The following is an 18,942-nucleotide window of genomic DNA, read 5'->3' as shown; positions in this document are numbered from 1 at the left end:
TGCACTGGGATATGTTCACGGACGGCGCATGCGCCATTAGTCAAAAACGTCTTTTACGTGGGGTCAGCCTTCATTACCATACAACAAGCCTACTGCATGGATAATTTGAATTCCGCGGGCTTACGCCGGACCACATACGCTACGCCGCCTTAACTTAGGGCGCAGGTTCTTTCTGAATACAGAACCTGCCTCACTAAGTTACGGCGGCGTAGCGTATCTGAGATACGCTACGCCCGCACAAACTTACAGCGGGCTTTTTGAATCCGGCCCCTTGTATTTAAGATGTACGGAGCTGTAATGTGAAAGGGCAGGCAGGTAAAAATAATTCAAATCTGACCACACCCATATTCTCGCTCTCTTTATAATCCAACCGAAGACCGGAGCGCCAATGGCCAAATGCGAGGAGTACATCCAAGAGACGGAGCTCCGGGCCGCGGACTCGGCCTCCAGGGAGGTTCTGACCTCCAGGGATAGAGAGGAGCCCAACGTTCTGGAAAAATACATCCAGCCGTGTCTGGTGGAGCTTCTGGGCAGCGCGCTATTCTTGTCCATCGGATGTCTATCGGTTTTGGTCAACCCACACGGAGCGGGCCCCCTGCTGCCGGCCCTGGCGCACGGACTCTCGCTGGCCGTTGTCATCTCTATCCTTGGAAACATAAGGTGAGAATTAGGGCTGGTTTTAACTTGCTTCAAAATGTGGCATTGGACGTTTTTTTAAAGCGCTCTGAATGCCAATGAAAGCTCCTGTCACTAAATAAAAGTTACATTTTATTTCCATCATTTACACTTTCAAAATTACAGAAAACAAAAAAATGGTGTCTGCAAAAGTTTGGGCACCCTGCAGAGTTAATATCTTGTACTGCCTCCTTTGGCAAGTATCACGGCTTGTAAACGCTTTTTGTAGCCAGCCAAGAGTCTTTCCGTTCTTGTTTGAGGGATCTTTGCCATTCTTCCTTACAGGGGCGGACTGACAACTCATGGGGCCCCTGGGCAATAGAAGATTATGGGGCCCCTCTGGCTTACAGATGGCCACCACGCCAGGAGGTAGTGCAGAGGCGGGCAGCTAAAATCTTGGGATATTCACATTAAAAGCATGTCATTTTCGGACATATCAGGGACAGATCTAAAAAAAACACAGATTTTTACATACTGTCCCTGGTTTTACTGAGCCTGGCAACCCGGATGGGGCCCCCTAGTGGCATGGGGCCCTCGGGCAGTGCCCGAGTGACTCAATGGTCAGTCCGCCCCTGCTTCCTTACACAAGTCTTCCAGTTCTCTGAGATTTCTGGGCTGTCTGTCACGCACGGCTCTTTTAAGGTCTATCCATAGATTTTCAATGATGTTGAGGTCAGGAGATTGTGAAGGCCATGGCAAAACCTTCAGTTTACGCCTCTTGATGTAATCCCTCCCCCGTGGATTTTGAGGTGTGTTTAGGATCATTATCCATTTGTAGAAGCCATCCTCTCTTTACCTTCAGCTTTTTCACAGATGGCATCAAGTTACCATCCAAAATTTGCTGACATTTTATTGAATCCATTTTTCCTTCTACTCGTGAAATGTTCCCTGTGCCACTGGCTGCAATACAACCCCAAAGCAGGATTGATCCACCCCCATGCTTCACAGTTGGACAGAGGTTCTTTTCATTAAATTCTGTGCCCTTTCTTCTCCAAACGTACCTTTGCTCATTCCGGCCAAAAAGTTCTATTTTATCCTCATCGGTCCACAGAACTTGTTTCCAAAATGCGTCAGGCGTGTCTATATGTTCATTTGCAAAGTTCAAACGCTGATTTTTGTGGTGAGGACGTAGAAGAGGTTTTCTTCTGATGACTCTTCCATGAAGACCATATTTGTACAAGTATCTCTTTATAGTGGAATAGTGTACCACAACTCCAGTGTCTGCCAGATCTTTCTGGAGGGATCGTGCCGTCACACGTGGGATTTGAATTGCTTTTCTCACAATCCTGCGAGCTGTTCTGTCTGATATTTTTCTTGCTCTTCCAGATCTTGCTTTAACTTCCACTGTTCCTGATGACTGCCATTTCTTCATTACATTCCGAGGAACAGAGGATATTGACATCTGAAAACGCTTTGCTATCTTCTTATAGCTTCTCCAGCTTTGTGAGCGACAACTATTTTCACTTTCAGTTTTCTAGACAACTGCTTAGAAGAACCCATGGTGCTGATTGTTGGGGGAGGGTCAGATGAGTCTGGGCATTTAAAACCTTTGAGATTGACATCACCTGGTCTTCCCAGACGATGATTGAGAACAATCCATGACACTGGCAGCTCTCAGCTTTGCAAAGGGGGCAGTGCATGCTAGAAATTCTGCAGGGTGCCCAAACTTTTGCAGACGCCATTTTTTTGTTTTCTGTAATTTTGAAAGTGTAAATGATGGAAATAAAATCTAACTTTTTCTGACATATTATAAGAATGTCTAATCTGTAATTTGATGCCTTTTGGAGATTTTTTCCATCTTTCCTTGGCTTTGTTATGCACAATAATACAATTTTTTACCTGGGGTGCCCAAACTTTCCATCCCCACTGTATACTCCTTTGCACTTTTAATTGCTGCACTTCTGTCCTGATGCACTCACAATGAGTAAACTCCACAAAGTGAAATCTCCAATGTTGGTAATTTTTAAATCTCCTTTTTTTTTTTAGTGGAGGACACTTCAATCCCGCCGTCACATTGGGCGTGGTCTGTTGCGGAGGTCTGACTCCCATCCTCCTCGTACCTTATTGGATATGCCAACTATCAGGAGGCATGCTGGGGGCTCTTTTGGCCAAGGTGGGTACAATGTCATAACAAATGTGATATTCCATCTAGAGAAAAGAATTTCTGATACGTTTATATTATTTATGCCGTACAAATAGCTAGATTCAGAAAGAGTTAAGCCGGCGTATCAGTAGATACGCCGGCGTAACTCGGAATCTGCGCCGTCGTACATTTAAGTGTATTCTCAAATTGAGTTACACTTAAATGTAGCTAAGATACAACTGCCTGCGCCGTCGTATCTTAGCTGTCTAGTTCCGCCGGCCGCTAGGGGCGTGAACGCTGATTTACGCCTAGAATGCGTAAATCAGCGAGATACGCTGATTCACAAACGTACGCTTGCCCGTCGCAGTAAAGATACGCCGTTTACGTAAGACGTTTTCCGGCGTTAACTTAGTTCAACAAAAAGTTGGACTAGCCAATGTTAAGTATGGATGTCGTTCCCGCGTCGAATTTTGAAAATTTTACTTCGTTTGCGTAAGTCGTCCGTGAATGGGGCTGGACATAATTTACGTTCACGTCGAAACCAATACGTCCTTGCGGCGTACTTTGGAGCAATGCACACTGGGATATGTCCACGGACGGCGCATGCGCCGTTCGTTAAAAACGTCAATCACGTCGGGTCACGAGTCATTAACATAAAACACGCCCCCCTGTTCCTCATTTGAATTAGGCGCCCTTACGCCAGCCCATTTACGCTACGCCGCCGTAACTTAGGAGGCTAGTGCTTTGTGAATACAGCACTTCCCTCTCTAACTTATGGCGGCGTAGCGTATATGCCATACGTTACGCCTGCCTAACGTTGCGCCTGCCTATGTGAATCCGGCTAAAAGTCTTTCAGCCACCAATTAAAATGGACTCCTCCAGAGGATAATAATCTGGACTGCACAAGGGACAGTAGAAGGACGTACTGTACTGCACTAAGATCTCTACACACAGCAAGGTCCATAAAGACACGGATGAGTGAGTTTGGAGTGGATAAACCTGACTGGCCTGCACAGAGTCCTGACCTCAACCCCATAGAACACCTTTGGGATGAATTAGAGTGCAGACTGCGAACCAGGCCTTCTCTCCAACATCAGAGCCTGACCTCACAAATGCTCTTCTGGAAGAATGGTCAAACATCCCCATAGACACCCTCCTAAACCTTGTGGACGGCCTTCCCAGAAGAGGTGAAGGTGTTATAGCTGCAAGGGGCGGGGCCAACTTAATATTGAACCCTCCGGACTAAGACTGGGATGTCATTAAAGTTCATGTGTGTCCCAATACTTTTGACAACATAGTGTACGGTGCAAATTATGGGGAATATTCGGGATATCTATGTGAATTCTTGAGAAATTCCCAGAATGATTTTTGTTATATGCAGACCCCCTGAGTGTTTATCATTTTCCTCTTCTAGGGCCTGGCGGACGAGGAGTCCTTCCTGAATCACAGCGGAGCGGCCTGCCTGGTGGACGTGGACACCTCTGTGGGCAAGGCGATTGGAGTGGAGATCGTATTCAGCTTCTTCTTAGTCTTCACCGTGGTGATGGGGGCGGTGGGGGAGCGTAGCCGGACTCCGCTCGCCTCGTATTCCATCGGCTTTACCGTCATCACCGGAATTTTGGCCGGGTAATTGTGGAAATCAAATAGAGGGACTTTTTCTTACAATGTTTGTCTTCTCAAAAGTCAAATTTCGAAACTCATTGATGGAGGTGGGGAGGGAAGGCTCATTGATGGAGGTGAGGAGGGAAGGCTCATTGATGGAGGTGGGGGAGGGAAGGCTCATTGATGGAGGTGAGGAGGGAAGGCTCATTGATGGAGTTGGGGAGGGAAGGCTCATTGATGGAGGTGGGGAGGGAAGGCTTATTGATGGAGGTGGGGAGGGAGGGCTCATTGATGGAGGTGGGGAGGGAGGGGTCATTGATGGAGATGGGGAGGGAAGGCTCATTGATGAAGGTGGGGAGGGAGGGCTCATTGATGGAGGTGGGAAGGGAAGGCTCATTGATGGAGGTGGGGAGGGAAGGCTCATTGATGGAGGTGGGGAGCGAAGGCTCATTGATGGAGGTGGGGAGGGAAGGCTGATTGATGGAGGTGGGGAGGGAGGGCTTATTGATGGAGGTCGTGAGGGAAGGCTCATTGATGGAGGTGAGGAGAGAAGGCGCATTGATGGAGTTGAGGAGGGAAGGCTTGTTGATGAAGGTGGGGAGGGAAGGCTGATTGGTGGAGGTGGGGAGGGAAGGCTGATTGATGGAGGTGGGGAGGGAAGGCTCATTGATGGAGGTAGGGAGGGAAGGCTCATTGATGGATGTGAGGAGAGAAGGCTCATTGATGGAGGTGAGGAGGGAAGTCTCGTTGATGAAGGTGGGAAGGGAAGACTCATTGATGAAGGTGGGGAGAGAAGGCTCATTGATGAAGGTGGGGAGAGAAGGCTCATTGATGGAGGTGAGGAAGGAAGGCTCATTGATGGAGGTGGGGAGGGAAGGCTCATTGATGGAGGTGGGGAAGGGAAGGCTCATTGATGGAGGTGGGGAGGGAAGGCTCATTGATGGAGGTGGGGAGGGAAGGCTCATTGATGGAGGTGGGGAGGGAAGGCTCATTGATGGAGGTGAGGAGGGAAGGCTAATTGATGGAGATGGGGAGGGAAGGCTCGTTGATGGGGAGGGAAGGCTTATTGATGGAGGTGGGGAGGGAAGGCTCATTGATGGAGGTGGGGAGGGAAGTCTCATTGATGGAGGTGGGGAAGGGAAGGCTCATTGATGGAGGTGGGGAGGGAAGGCTTATTGATGGAGGTGGGGAGGGAGGGCTCATTGATGGAGGTGGGGAGGGAGGGGTCATTGATGGAGATGGGGAGGGAAGGCTCATTGATGAAGGTGGGGAGGGAGGGCTCATTGATGGAGGTGGGAAGGGAAGGCTCATTGATGGAGATGGGGAGGGAAGGCTCATTGATGGAGGTGGGGAGCGAAGGCTCATTGATGGAGGTGGGGAGGGAAGGCTGATTGATGGAGGTGGGGAGGGAGGGCTTATTGATGGAGGTCGTGAGGGAAGGCTCATTGATGGAGGTGAGGAGAGAAGGCGCATTGATGGAGGTGAGGAGGGAAGGCTTGTTGATGAAGGTGGGGAGGGAAGGCTGATTGGTGGAGGTGGGGAGGGAAGGCTGATTGATGGAGGTGGGGAGGGAAGGCTCATTGATGGAGGTAGGGAGGGAAGGCTCATTGATGGATGTGAGGAGAGAAGGCTCATTGATGGAGGTGAGGAGGGAAGTCTCGTTGATGAAGGTGGGAAGGGAAGACTCATTGATGAAGGTGGGGAGAGAAGGCTCATTGATGAAGGTGGGGAGAGAAGGCTCATTGATGGAGGTGAGGAAGGAAGGCTCATTGATGGAGGTGGGGAGGGAAGGCTCATTGATGGAGGTGGGGAAGGGAAGGCTCATTGATGGAGGTGGGGAGGGAAGGCTCATTGATGGAGGTGGGGAGGGAAGGCTCATTGATGGAGGTGGGGAGGGAAGGCTCATTGATGGAGGTGAGGAGGGAAGGCTAATTGATGGAGATGGGGAGGGAAGGCTCGTTGATGGGGAGGGAAGGCTTATTGATGGAGGTGGGGAGGGAAGGCTCATTGATGGAGGTGGGGAGGGAAGTCTCATTGATGGAGGTGGGGAAGGGAAGGCTCATTGATGGAGATGAGGAGGGAAGGCTCATTGATGGAGGTGAGGAGGGAAGGCTAATTGATGGAGATGGGGAAGGGAAGGCTCATTGATGGAGGTGAGGAAGGAAGGCTCATTGATGGAGGTGGGGAGGGAAGGCTCATTGATGGAGGTGGGGAAGGGAAGGCTCATTGATGGAGGTGGGGAGGGAAGGCTCATTGATGGAGGTGGGGAGGGAAGGCTCATTGATGGAGGTGGGGAGGGAAGGCTCATTGATGGAGGTGAGGAGGGAAGGCTAATTGATGGAGATGGGGAGGGAAGGCTCGTTGATGGGGAGGGAAGGCTTATTGATGGAGGTGGGGAGGGAAGGCTCATTGATGGAGGTGGGGAGGGAAGTCTCATTGATGGAGGTGGGGAAGGGAAGGCTCATTGATGGAGGTGGGAAGGGAAGACTCATTGATGGAGGTGGGGAGGGAAGGCTCATTGATGGAGGTGGGGAGGGAAGGCTCATTGATGGAGGTGGGGAGGGAAGGCTCATTGATGGAGGTGGGGAGGAAAGGCTCATTGATGGAGGTGGGGAGGGAAGACTTATTGATGGAGGGGGAGAAGGTAATGATCATTTATGGAGGTGGGGAGGGGGGGCATATTGATGGAGGTGAGGAGGGAAGACTCGTTGATGGAGTCTTCTGAATCCAATCAAGCATCTTTGGGAGGTGCTGAAAAAAAAATCTGACCCATGGAAGCCCCACCTTCCAACTTAGAGGACTTAAAAGATCTGGTAATGATGGCTTGGTGCCAGATACCACAGCATACCTTCAGAGGTCTAGTAGAGTCCATACCTCGACAGGTCGGGATGTTTTGGCAGCAAAAGGAAGAGCTACATGATATCATGTGGGTGGTCATGTAATGGTGGGTGGTCATGTAATGGTGGGTGATCATGTTTTGGTGGGTGGTCATGTTATGGTGGGTGATCATGTTTTGGTGGGTGGTCATGTTATGGTGGGTGGTCATGTTATGGTGGGTGGTCATGTTATGCTGGGTGGATATGTTTTGGTGGGTGGTCATGTTATGGTGGGTGATCATGTTTTGGTGGGTGGTCATGTTATGGTGGGTGGTCATGTTATGCTGGGTGGATATGTTTTGGTGGGTGGTCATGTTTTGGTGGGTGATCATGTTTTGGTGGGTGGTCATGTTTTGGTGGGTGATCATGTTTTGGTGGGTGGTCATGTTTTGGTGGGTGGTCATGTAATGGTGGGTAGTCATATTTTGGTGGGTGGTCATGTTTTGGTGGGTGGTCATGTTATGGTAGGTGGTCATGTTATGGTGGAGGGTCATGTTATGGTGGGTGGTCATATTTTGGTGGGTGGTCATGTTTTGGTGGGTGGTCATATTATGGTAGGTGGTCATGTTATGGTGGGTGGTCATGTTATGGTGGGTGGTCATGTTATGGTGGGTGGCCATGTTATGGTGGAGGGTCATGTTATGGTGGGTGGTCATGTAATGGTGGAGGGTCATGTTATGGTGGGTGGTCATGTAATGGTGGAGGGTCATGTTATGGTGGGTGGCCATGTTATGGTGGGTGGTCATGTTATGGTGGAGGGTCATGTTATGGTGGGTGGCCATGTTATGGTGGGTGGCCATGTTATGGTGGGTGGTCATGTAATGGTGGAGGGTCATGTTATGGTGGATGGTCATGTTATGTTGGAGGGTCATGTTTTGGTGGGTGGTCATGTAATGGTGGGTGGTCATGTTATGGTAGGTGGTCATGTTATGGTGGGTGGTCATGTAATGGTGGGTGGTCATGTTATGGTAGGTGGTCATGTTATGGTGGGTGGTCATGTAATGGTGGGTGGTCATCATGCTATACTAATTGGAGTACATCAGAAATAATACAATGTAACAGAATCTCGGGGTAAGAAAGGGGAGGAGCTTCTCATTAACCGGCCTTGTCAATGTCTTCTGGTCTTTTTAGGGGCTCCATCTCCGGCTCCTGTCTGAACCCCGCTCGAGCTCTGGGTCCCGCTGTCGTCTCTGGTTATTGGGATTACCACTGGGTGTACTGGGTTGGCCCTGCCTCTGCCGCCATCTTGGTGTCTCTCATTTACAGGTGAGTATAGACGGACCCAACAAGGCTAATGTTCTAGAATAGAAGCCCAGAACCAAGCAATATATTGTATAGAGTTATGGTAGAATGTAGGGACTACATTAGACATGTGCACTGCCGAAAAATGTGTTTGTTTTCGTTTTTTATTTTTTTTTTCATTTTTTCGTTATGATCGAAATTCTCTCTACCATCTTGCCTCCTGGGAGTATTTGTAATAATAATAATAATAATAATAATAATAATAATAATATAAATCCTGTATAATAATAATAATAATAATAATAATATAAATCCTGTATAATAATAATAATAATAATATAAATCCTGTATAATAATAATAATAATAATAATAATAATAATAATATAAATCCTGTATAATAATAATAATAATAATATAAATCCTGTATAATAATAATAATAATAATAATAATAATATAAATCCTGTATAATAATAATAATAATAATAATAATAATAATAATAATAATAATAATATAAATCCTGTATAATAATAATAATTGACCGGCCTCTGTTTTTATATTGCAGGTTACTCCTGGCTGGAAGAAGTCACCGGTTGATTCTAAAATAAAGAAAAATATATAACAATAAAGCGAGATGACAGTTTTTTTGGTTTCCCATCCCATTTCCCATTTCCCCTCCCATTTGGTTTTCCCATCATGCCTCCTGGGAGTATTTGTAGCAGCCAGCTTTGCAATGCCTGATGGGGAATGTAGTTCCACAACAGCTGGAGGGCCCTGTGTGCTCCCAGCGGTCACATGATCATAAGCCCCACCCCCCACCTCCAGGCATCTGAAACCCCTTAAAGGGCCGGGAGACGCTGGCGCCACAGGGGGAGGGGTTAATATACAGAATGGCTTAAAGCGGTATTGAACCCCAAAAGCAAACATTTATTATATTGCAGCTTCACAATTCTTAGATGTGATGGCGGCATTAGTTTTGTTTTTGTTTTTTTATGTTTTCTTTTAATTGGTGATCCAGCCAGTAAGTCTGTTATTTTTTTTATTTCTTTTTCAAAAGAGCAAGCTGTCCAGCAGAATGTATCCGATACAGAGATGAGACAAACCATTTACCAGGTGCTTACAATGTAAAATCTTTATCCCAGAAAGTAACAAAAACTGGATTATAAAGTGTGAGCTGGAGTTTCGCTTGCATGTGTTAGTGTATCTAAATCTGCTAGTACATCTAACACTCCCCTTCCCCCCAGACTGAAACAATGCTGCTGTCCATAGGTGCCTCCTGTGCCGCTTCATCCAGAGTTTGCTCTAGTACAGGAGGTGTGGCCAGATCACCAGGTGAGAACAGTGGGGAGAAAAGTCTAAAAAGAAAAGGAACGCAGCCGCCACATCTAATGATGTAATATGTAATGTAGGAAATTTTTTTTGTTTGGACTCCAACACAGCAAAACAACTTCCAGCTACTTTGTTTCTTCCGTCTGTTTCTATGAGGTTTTTATATAGCCAACGCTGACACCTGCTGGACGTATTTATGTATTGCGTGTAGAGTTTTATAAAGTGGATTGATGGTAAAATGACACTAAATTCTGCTTAAAAAAAAAAAAAAAAAATAATTTTTACACAACGATGAAGTCATAACTCAGCTCCTGTGACCCGATCGCGGTCCGAAGATCCCGCAGGAGCGGTCACGGAGCTTCGGACCGGGGTCGCGAGCGCGCCGGTCCAGGGCCGGCACGCTCGCGACCCACGGCTGGGCTCTTTAAGGGGACGTATATATACGTCCCCTGTGCCCAGCCGTGCCATTCTGCCGACGTATATCGTCGTGCGGCGGTCCTTAAGTGGTTAAAACATTATTATTTTAGCATGGAAAGGTGATCGCCCAGACAGAGGCGGGCTCTAGGCTTTGTGAGGCCTTAAAGCGGGGGTTCACCCTAAAAAAAAAAAAACAATTCCTACCATGCCATTCAGCATACTAGCGCGAGCTACAGTATGCCTTTATTTTATTTTTTGCGCCGTACTCACAGTTTAATCCCTTAGTTAAGTTTCAGACTCCCCGCGGGGAAATGGGCGTTCCTATGCAGAGGGGAACATGATTGACGGCCGGCTATGGCGCGTCACGCTTCCCGAAAATAGCCGAAATAGGACTTGGCTCTTCACGGTGCCTGCGCAGTCAGCTCCTAGTCTATGCGCAGGCGCTGTATAGCGCCGTGAAGAGCCGAGTCCTACTCCGGCTATTTTCAGGAAGCGTGACGCGCCATAGCCGGCCGTCAATCATCTTCCCCTTCTGCATAGGAACGCCCAATCCCCGCGGGGAGTCTGAAACTTCACTACGGGATTAAACTGTGAGTACGGCGCAAAAAAATAAAATAAAGGCATACTTTAGCTGACCAGGACAAGGGGTGGGCAAGAGTTTTGAATGCTTCCATTTTTTTTTTTTTTTAATTGGCGCCTTTAAGTCTTTTTTCGTAAATTCGAAAATGTAATTTCATAAATTTGTAAATTCACAAATTCGAAAATCCAAAAATAATAAAATTATTAAAAATAAGAAACTATTAAATTATAGGTATTGGGGGGGCGTGGCCTGCAGCGGAGCCGGATGGCAGCATAGAGAGAGAGCTCCGCAATCCACGAGCGAAAACGGCACTAAACAACCCACAAAAGGACTAATTTCAGCTCTACAGCTGTGCGACCTGATCTGGGCACACTCGGGGACCATGACTAACAAACGGAAGGGCTCCGTGAAACCCCAGCGCTTGATGGACATGTTTACAGTCCCGAGGGACGGAGGCAGGCAAGATGGCGCCGGCGCGGCCTCAACACCCGTACCCAATAACCAGGCCAGAAGTAGTGGGGGAGCCCGCTTGGAATACAGACCACAGATGTCCCCTCAGGGAGACCAACAATACACTCCTTCTCCCTCCGCTAGCCCTGCAAAAGCTCGGATGAGGATGGATGGCGCTGGATGCGGCCCTGCTGTGAGTCCTATGACAGATTCTAGGGATGACACACGTGAGTTACCAGACTCCATTGCCACTTTCCCTACTAGTAATCAGCCTGTGATGGACACCGTACTTAGGGACATGTTGGTGACACTACGTAGTTCACTTCAAGCAGACATGATGAACTGTATGCATAGAGTGAGTGGGGAGTTGAGAGAGGTGGAAGACAGGGTGGAACACATTGAAACAAAGATGGGGGAGTATGCCTCCACCATCAACAGCCTAGTGGATGCTAGTGAAGTTCAGGAGGAGAGCAGTGAATGGATCAAAAATAAGTTAGCGGACATTGAAGACAGATCCAGGAGGAACAATATGAAAATAAGGGGAGTCCCTGAGTCAATACAACCACTGGATCTGCGATCGTATGCGATCGACTTATTCTCGTCTCTCCTCCCTAACCTAACCGAAGTAGACATCACAATAGATAGGATCCATAGGCTGCCAAAACCTGCCTTCCTACCTGCTGATATACCCAGAGATGTGATTCTACGTATGACCTTTTTTCATGTGAAAGAGCAGCTAATGCAGGCAATGCGCAGAAATGATAATATACCCTCCAGATTTCAAAACCTGCAATTCTACCCTGATCTATCCCAACACACCATGCAAAAAAGGCGGAATCTTGGTACCATCACCAAGGCTCTGAGGAATCACAGTATCCCCTACAAATGGGGCTTTCCCACTAAGCTTGTCATCACATACAAAGATAGATCATTTAATGTAGACACGGTGGACAAAGGAATCAAGCTACTGAAAGACTGGGAAATCTTGCCGAGTTCCAGCGAAAACGACAAACCAACCACTCAAAGAGAGACTGTCACCCCTGGTTGGAAACAGGTTACACAACGTAACGCCAGATCACATAAGTAATCTACACTTAGTCCTTGAATAGGACCTTTAAGGTCTCTCGTGGTCACCGCGATGGGTTTTGGGCATGAACTTACCCCCTCTTGAACCTGAGCAGCATTCAGCTGCACCCGGGCATGACCTTTATGTGGTATCTTCTGTTGCCATGGAAATGGCTGGATGTCCGTTGATATCCCAACTATGTTTTTGTATCACCTTTTTGTTTCCTTCTCTTTTCTTTTATTTTCGGATACATACAGATGACAATGAACCCTCAAGCTGGAAATCTGCTGGTTACTACGCTCAATCTTCGCACCAGGGATCTACAGTCCGGATGGACGTCTCCAGAGTTAGTTGCCAATTCGGGGACGCAGTGAGTAGTCTTGTTCGCGAACCAAAACAGTCACTGACACAGGGCCCGACAGGAGGGGCCACGACCCTTCAGGGATTGATCCTGCTACAACATACACACCTTCCCTGGTACGCAAATGCCAATTACAATTTTGTCTATTAATGCTAGGGGTCTAAACCACCCTGTCAAGAGACGGTCCATGTGGAAGGAAGCCATGCTTCACAAGAGTGACATCATTTGCGTACAGGAAACACACCTCAGTAGAGAATCCCCACCCCAGTGCTCCCACAGAAACTTCCCCTATATATTCGCTGCTAACGCTAACACCAAAACGAAAGGGGTATTAACAGCTATACGGGACACGGTAGCATTCACGTTACACATGGAGTTGGCTGACCCTGGGGGGAGATTCCTGGTCCTAGTGTGTGACATCAACTCAGTGACATACACAATTGTTAACGTCTACGCTCCGAATGCCCACCAAACACACTTTTTCACCAAACTAATGAGGAAACTTCAATCTATTAAGAGAGGTCTTCTAGTGATGGGTGGGGACTTCAATGCTGTACCAGACCTGGCCATGGACTCCACGACTAGAGCACATAGGATGGGGACTTCACTTCAGGGATCTATCCACAAGGCAGAGGTGTTCGATGTATGGAGGTGTCTCCATGCTGGAGAAAGAGACTTTACCTTTTTTTCGGCTCCGCATCGCACTTATACGAGGATAGACTTGTTTCTGACTGACTACAACACTCTGACTAGGGCTGTCTCCGCATCTATCAACGACATAACATGGTCGGACCATGCTTCAATTTCTATATCCCTTAAAGATGCTTCGCCTATCAATCCTCCCCCTGTGTGGAGGGCTAATGCGTTTCTATTACAACAACCTGATGTGCGACAAACTGTAGAAAAGCACCTAAAAGAATTTTTTGAGATAAACGACACACCTGCCCAGGATCATTTCACCTTGTGGTCCGCCCATAAGGCGTATATTCGGGGGATACTTATTCAATTGGGGGCCAGGGCGAGGAGGCAGCGGCATAAAAAACTTAGGGACCTCACGGAGGAAATTACAAAGGGAGAATGTGAAAATAAAAAACATCCCTCACAGACATTGTCGGCTAGGCTTGCGCAACTGAGAAGTGACCTCAGGCTCCTCCTATTAGAGGATTTTGAGAAACACTCCAAAAGGCTAAAGATGTCCTACTATGCACAGGGTAATAGGGCTGGTAAAATGCTAGCAAACAAAATTAAGGGGCGAAGAATTAAAACCAGAATCCCATACATTTTACATCCCTTACACAAGACAAAATTGTTTCATCCTCAAGATGTGGCAGATGCCTTTAGCCATTACTATGGCACTCTATATAACTTAAAAGAAGACAAAGACACATATCAACCCAATACCCAAATGATAAATGACTTTCTGAGCAAAGTGTCCCTGCCCCAACTTTCCCCGACACAAATTGAGTCCCTAAACTCCCCCTTCACTATTATGGAGATCCAAAAAATTATTGATTCCCTCCCCTCCAACAAGTCCCCAGGTCCTGATAGATTTGTAGGGGAATACTATCAAATGTTTAAGACCATCCTGACACCCTACCTTGAAAAAGTTTTTAGCAAGGCTGCCGCCTCCTCGTCCTTCCCTTCAGAAATGTTAGAAGCACTTATCGTGACCTTGCCCAAGCCAGGGAAGGATCCAGATACACCGGCCAACTTTAGACCCATTTCTTTATTGAATAGCGACATTAAATTATACGCCAAACTTATTGCAAGCCGATTAGTGGATATATTGCCTGTACTGATTCACCCCGACCAAGTCGGATTCACCAAGGGGAGACAGGCCTCAGACGCCACAAGGCGGCTGATTAATGTTGTCCACCTGGCGCAAGTGCAGCGAAGGCCTTCTCTGCTCCTCGCTTTGGACGCAGAGAAGGCCTTTGATAGGGTCCACTGGGGGTATATGGAGATGGTCTTGAAGAGATTTGGGTTCACTGGACCCATCCTCTCGGCAATATTGGCCCTATACTCATCACCATCGGCCAGGGTGTTTACCTCTGGGACGCTCTCTAGACCCTTTACAATCACCAATGGTACCCGCCAGGGGTGCCCTTTATCACCCTTGATTTTCAACCTAATTTTGGAACCCCTTGCCTCACATATTAGAACGCACAGCGACATCAGTGGATTCCCCACATCTAAAACGGAACATGTTGTCAGCCTCTTTGCTGACGACATCATCTTGATGCTTACAAACCCCAATACTTCCCTGGCTGCGGTACATGAAACACTTCAAATGTTTGGGAAACTATCCTATTACAAAGTCAATGAAAATAAGTCTTTTATCTTGGGTATGGGGATTAGCAATGGAGTAAGATGTTCACTCAGTTCACGGTTTCCATACACCTGGAGCTACAAAGGAATCAAATATTTGGGTATCACACTGACAGCTACATCAAAGGAACTATATACGTACAACTATACAACATTTTTGGCATCCTTCCCGGCTAAACTACAGGAGTTGGCTAAAAGCGAACTGCTGTGGTCGGGCCGCCTGGCGGCCTTTAAAATGATGGTCCTCCCACAAATAATATACTTGTTCAGGACGCTCCCCATCCCAGCCCCTAACTCCTTTTTTGTTAAAATCCAAGCTCTGATCAACCGTTTCTTATGGAAAGGCAAGAAAGCAAGGTGGGCATTTAGGAATTCCATAGCCTCTAGAGGGGCAGGGGGGGTAGGAAATGTAGTGGTTAGAGACTATCATACAGCTGCTATTCTAACACAACTTAAGACGTGGTTCCCCGGTTCACCAGCCAAGAGGTGGAAAGAACTGGAGGAAATCCAATATACCCTTGGGAGTCTTTATGATCTTCTAATGGCATCTGTCCTTCCATCTAGGCTTCCAGTCGGATTGTCTCCCACTATGTTGGCCTCTTTGAAAGCGTGGGATATGCTTATACGGATACCCCGGCTACATCATCCGGGGAAGACTTTATCTTTACCAATAACATGCCTCACAGCTGTTATTCCAGACTTAAACCTTACTCAATGGGCTAAGAGGGGAATAGCTCACATTTCCGATCTAATGATAGGCCCCGGGGGAAAGACATTTAGATCACTCCAGGTGGAGTTTGGCCTGGGGGAGGCTGACTACTTTACTTACCTGCGAATATACCATTTCCTTAAGAGTGGTCCGCCTGTCTCGATCCAGCTCCACTGGAGGATAACACTATACCTCACCAATCAGCATACTAACATAAAAGGGATTTCCCTGTTTTATAGTGCTATAAATAATAAACTACTATTTACGAAATCCACCAATATAGAAGCATGGGAGAGGGACCTAGCTACTTCTTACTCATCGGAACAATGGCAACGTGCTCTACAAGCGACTTACACCTCCACTAGATGCATAAATCTTTGGGAACAATACCAGAAAGTGCTGCTGAGATGGTATTTGACCCCTTTTAGGATCTCAAAATTCAGCCCACAAGCATCTCCACTATGCTGGAGGGGATGTGGCCATGTGGGTACTTTAGTCCACATACTGTGGGAATGCCCACACTTGCGCCCAATGTGGAACGCAGTTTTTGACCTAGTGTCCCAAGTAGTACAGGAGAGGGTGCCTAAAACACCGGGGTTTGCTGTGCTCTCGTTGGAGATAGACACTATCCCAAAACTAAGTAGAGGGATTGTTTCCCACATACTACTGGGTACCAGATTGGCTATCACACGCCACTGGAAAGACAAAAGGGTTCCCGTATTGCAGGAAATAATTACAACAGTCAATACACACATAGGATATGAACTAATGTTCGCAGCATCTCAAGGCAGGTATATGATGGCTTGCAAAAGGTGGAGCCCGTGGACTGAGTGGTACAAGATGAAATTTAGATGTTAACAGGATTTATATCTCTAACTATTGGGAATACATAGAGCACTCATAGTAGATACAGATTTCGGATGTGCAAATAACCACTTGATACCTGTATGTGTCCTGCTCTTTCTTTCCTTTGTTTGTTTTCTTGTCCTTTTCCTTTTCTTTTATTTTTTTCCCCTCCTCTCTCTCGTCCTCTCTACCCTTTCTATTACTCACTGAGATTTACTTACCCTCTAATGTATTATTTTGACAGTCTCGAATATGACCTCTATTGCTTCACTCATGTGGGTCTTGTTGTTGTTATTATGTGGGGGTGGGGGGGGATGGGGGCTGGTCCCTCTTAGGAAGCACACAGCTAGATCCCATGGGGGTGTGGAGGGGGACCCGCCCTTACTCCTTCCTCTCTTTATACCCTCTGGTCTCCCGTTCTTTTCCGAGACCGCAATAGTTCGAGAGTTCTGTTGACCTAGAGGGAAGACGTGTCTAGAGGTATATCCCTTCAATACAGTATACGGGAATATTGATATATAACTTTTACCTTGCAACTAAGTTATCGAGATTTTCTGATGATATGTACAAAACGTTTTGCTCATTGTGTTTATCTCTGAAAAAATGTAATAAAAACGTATTGAATTAAAAAATTATAGGTATTGGAAAGAATGGAACGAAAAAAAAAAAAAAAAATAATAAAAATCTTTTTATTATTATTGTTATTTATTATTCATAATTCGTTACGCTCCGTTCGTTTAGATGCGGCATACGTTACTAATTTGTAATTTCGGATAAATTTGTATTCGTTACGTTCACTAACAGCCAAATTTGAAAGGAAATTCCAATACCTATAATATAATAATTAGTTATTCTTAGAGATTTTTCGAATTTTGGGGTTTTCGGATTTTCAAATTCACGAATTTGCGAATATCCTAATTCACAAATTTTCGAATTCGCTCATAGATAGGCAAGAAAACAGCAGGACTCTTACCAGTCTATGTGACGTGTCTGCGCATGCGCAAGGATTTCACACAATCCCACGCATGCTCAGACATGGCTGCGTGCCTCTGCCAAATCCCACAGACCTGGAAGAGACTTGCGGCGTGTCTACGCATGCGCAAGATGATGGAGCACGGCGACTGAGAAGAACATTGGAGCTGGAAAGTGGAAACTGGACTACATGAACCAGCAAGTACATATTTATTTATTTTTTTATAATAGAACAATTACCAAAGAAATTTAAAAAAAATAATGATTAAATGATTACAGAGTAAGAAATCTGAATTTCCTCCCATCAACACATTACAATGTAACGACATGTTTAGCGCTTTCTTATATCAAATCAATCAAATAATATTCCACATACCAATATGTATATAAAAAAAAAATAATGTTATTTTTGAAATTAATTTCCTAATATTGAAACATTTGGTGTTTACAAAAACATTATTTTTTTGCTCAAAAATTACTCAGAACCCCCAAACATTAGATATATTTTTCTAACACCCTAAAGAATAAAATGGCGGCCGTTGCAATACTTTATGTCGCACCGTATTCGCGCAGCGGTCTTACATGCGCACTTTTTTTGAAAAAAAAATACACTTTTTTAAATTAAAAAAATAAGACATCAGTAAAGTTAGACCAATTTTTTATATTGCGAAAGATAATGTTACGCCGAGTAAATTGATACCCAAAATGTCACGCTTCAAAATTGCGCCCGCTCGTGGAGTGGCGACAAACTTTTACCCTTAAAAAAAATCTCCATAGGCGATGTTTTAAAAATGTCTACAGGCTACCAGTTTTGCGTTAAAGAGGAGGTCTAGGGCTAGAATTATTGCTCTCACTCTAACGATCGCGGCGATACCTCACATGTGTGGTTTGAACACCGTTTTCATATGCGGGCGCTACTCACGTATGCGTTTGCTTCTGAACACGAGCTCGTCAGGACGGGGGCGCTTCAAATTTTTTTTTTATTATTATTATTTTTTTTTTACTAGATTTTATTTATTTTTACACTGTTTTTAAAAAAAATAAAAATTGTGTCACATTTATTCCTATTACAAGGAATGTAAACATCCCTTGTAATAGGAAAAAAAGCATGACAGGTCCTCTTATATATGAGATCTGGGGTCAGAAAGACGTCTCATATTTACACTAAAATGCTCAAAAAAATAAAAATGAAAATTTAATGTCATTTGAAAAACTAAAATAAAAAAAGTCTCCAAGACGTATGGGCGGAAGTGACGTTAGAATCACTCCCTAGGACACACTTAACCCCTTCAGCGTCCCATACAGGTTAACCCCCTTCACCGCCAGTGTAATTTTTACATAATGTTACATAAATAAATGTGAATATTGGCAAAATAGCGTCAAAAGTGTCCGATGTGTCCGCCATA

General features: G+C 45.9%; 1 protein-coding gene across 1 annotated transcript; it reads left to right on the top strand.

Annotated features, from left to right (window-relative positions):
* The first annotated feature begins 370 nt into the window (after positions 1-370).
* On the top strand, positions 371-9,107 carry LOC120918201 (aquaporin-8-like). The gene is made up of 5 exons (XM_040329691.1): positions 371-660; positions 2,662-2,788; positions 4,173-4,384; positions 8,368-8,502; positions 9,044-9,107. Exons 1-5 carry the CDS (start codon positions 389-391, stop codon positions 9,084-9,086), a joined length of 789 nt encoding a protein of 262 aa, XP_040185625.1. The 5' UTR covers positions 371-388; the 3' UTR covers positions 9,087-9,107.
* The last annotated feature ends 9,835 nt before the right edge of the window (positions 9,108-18,942 follow it).

This window comes from Rana temporaria, chromosome 12 (genome assembly GCF_905171775.1).
Source record: "Rana temporaria chromosome 12, aRanTem1.1, whole genome shotgun sequence".
NCBI lineage: Eukaryota > Metazoa > Chordata > Amphibia > Anura > Ranidae > Rana > Rana temporaria.
This window is presented reverse-complemented; position numbering and strand designations above follow the sequence as displayed.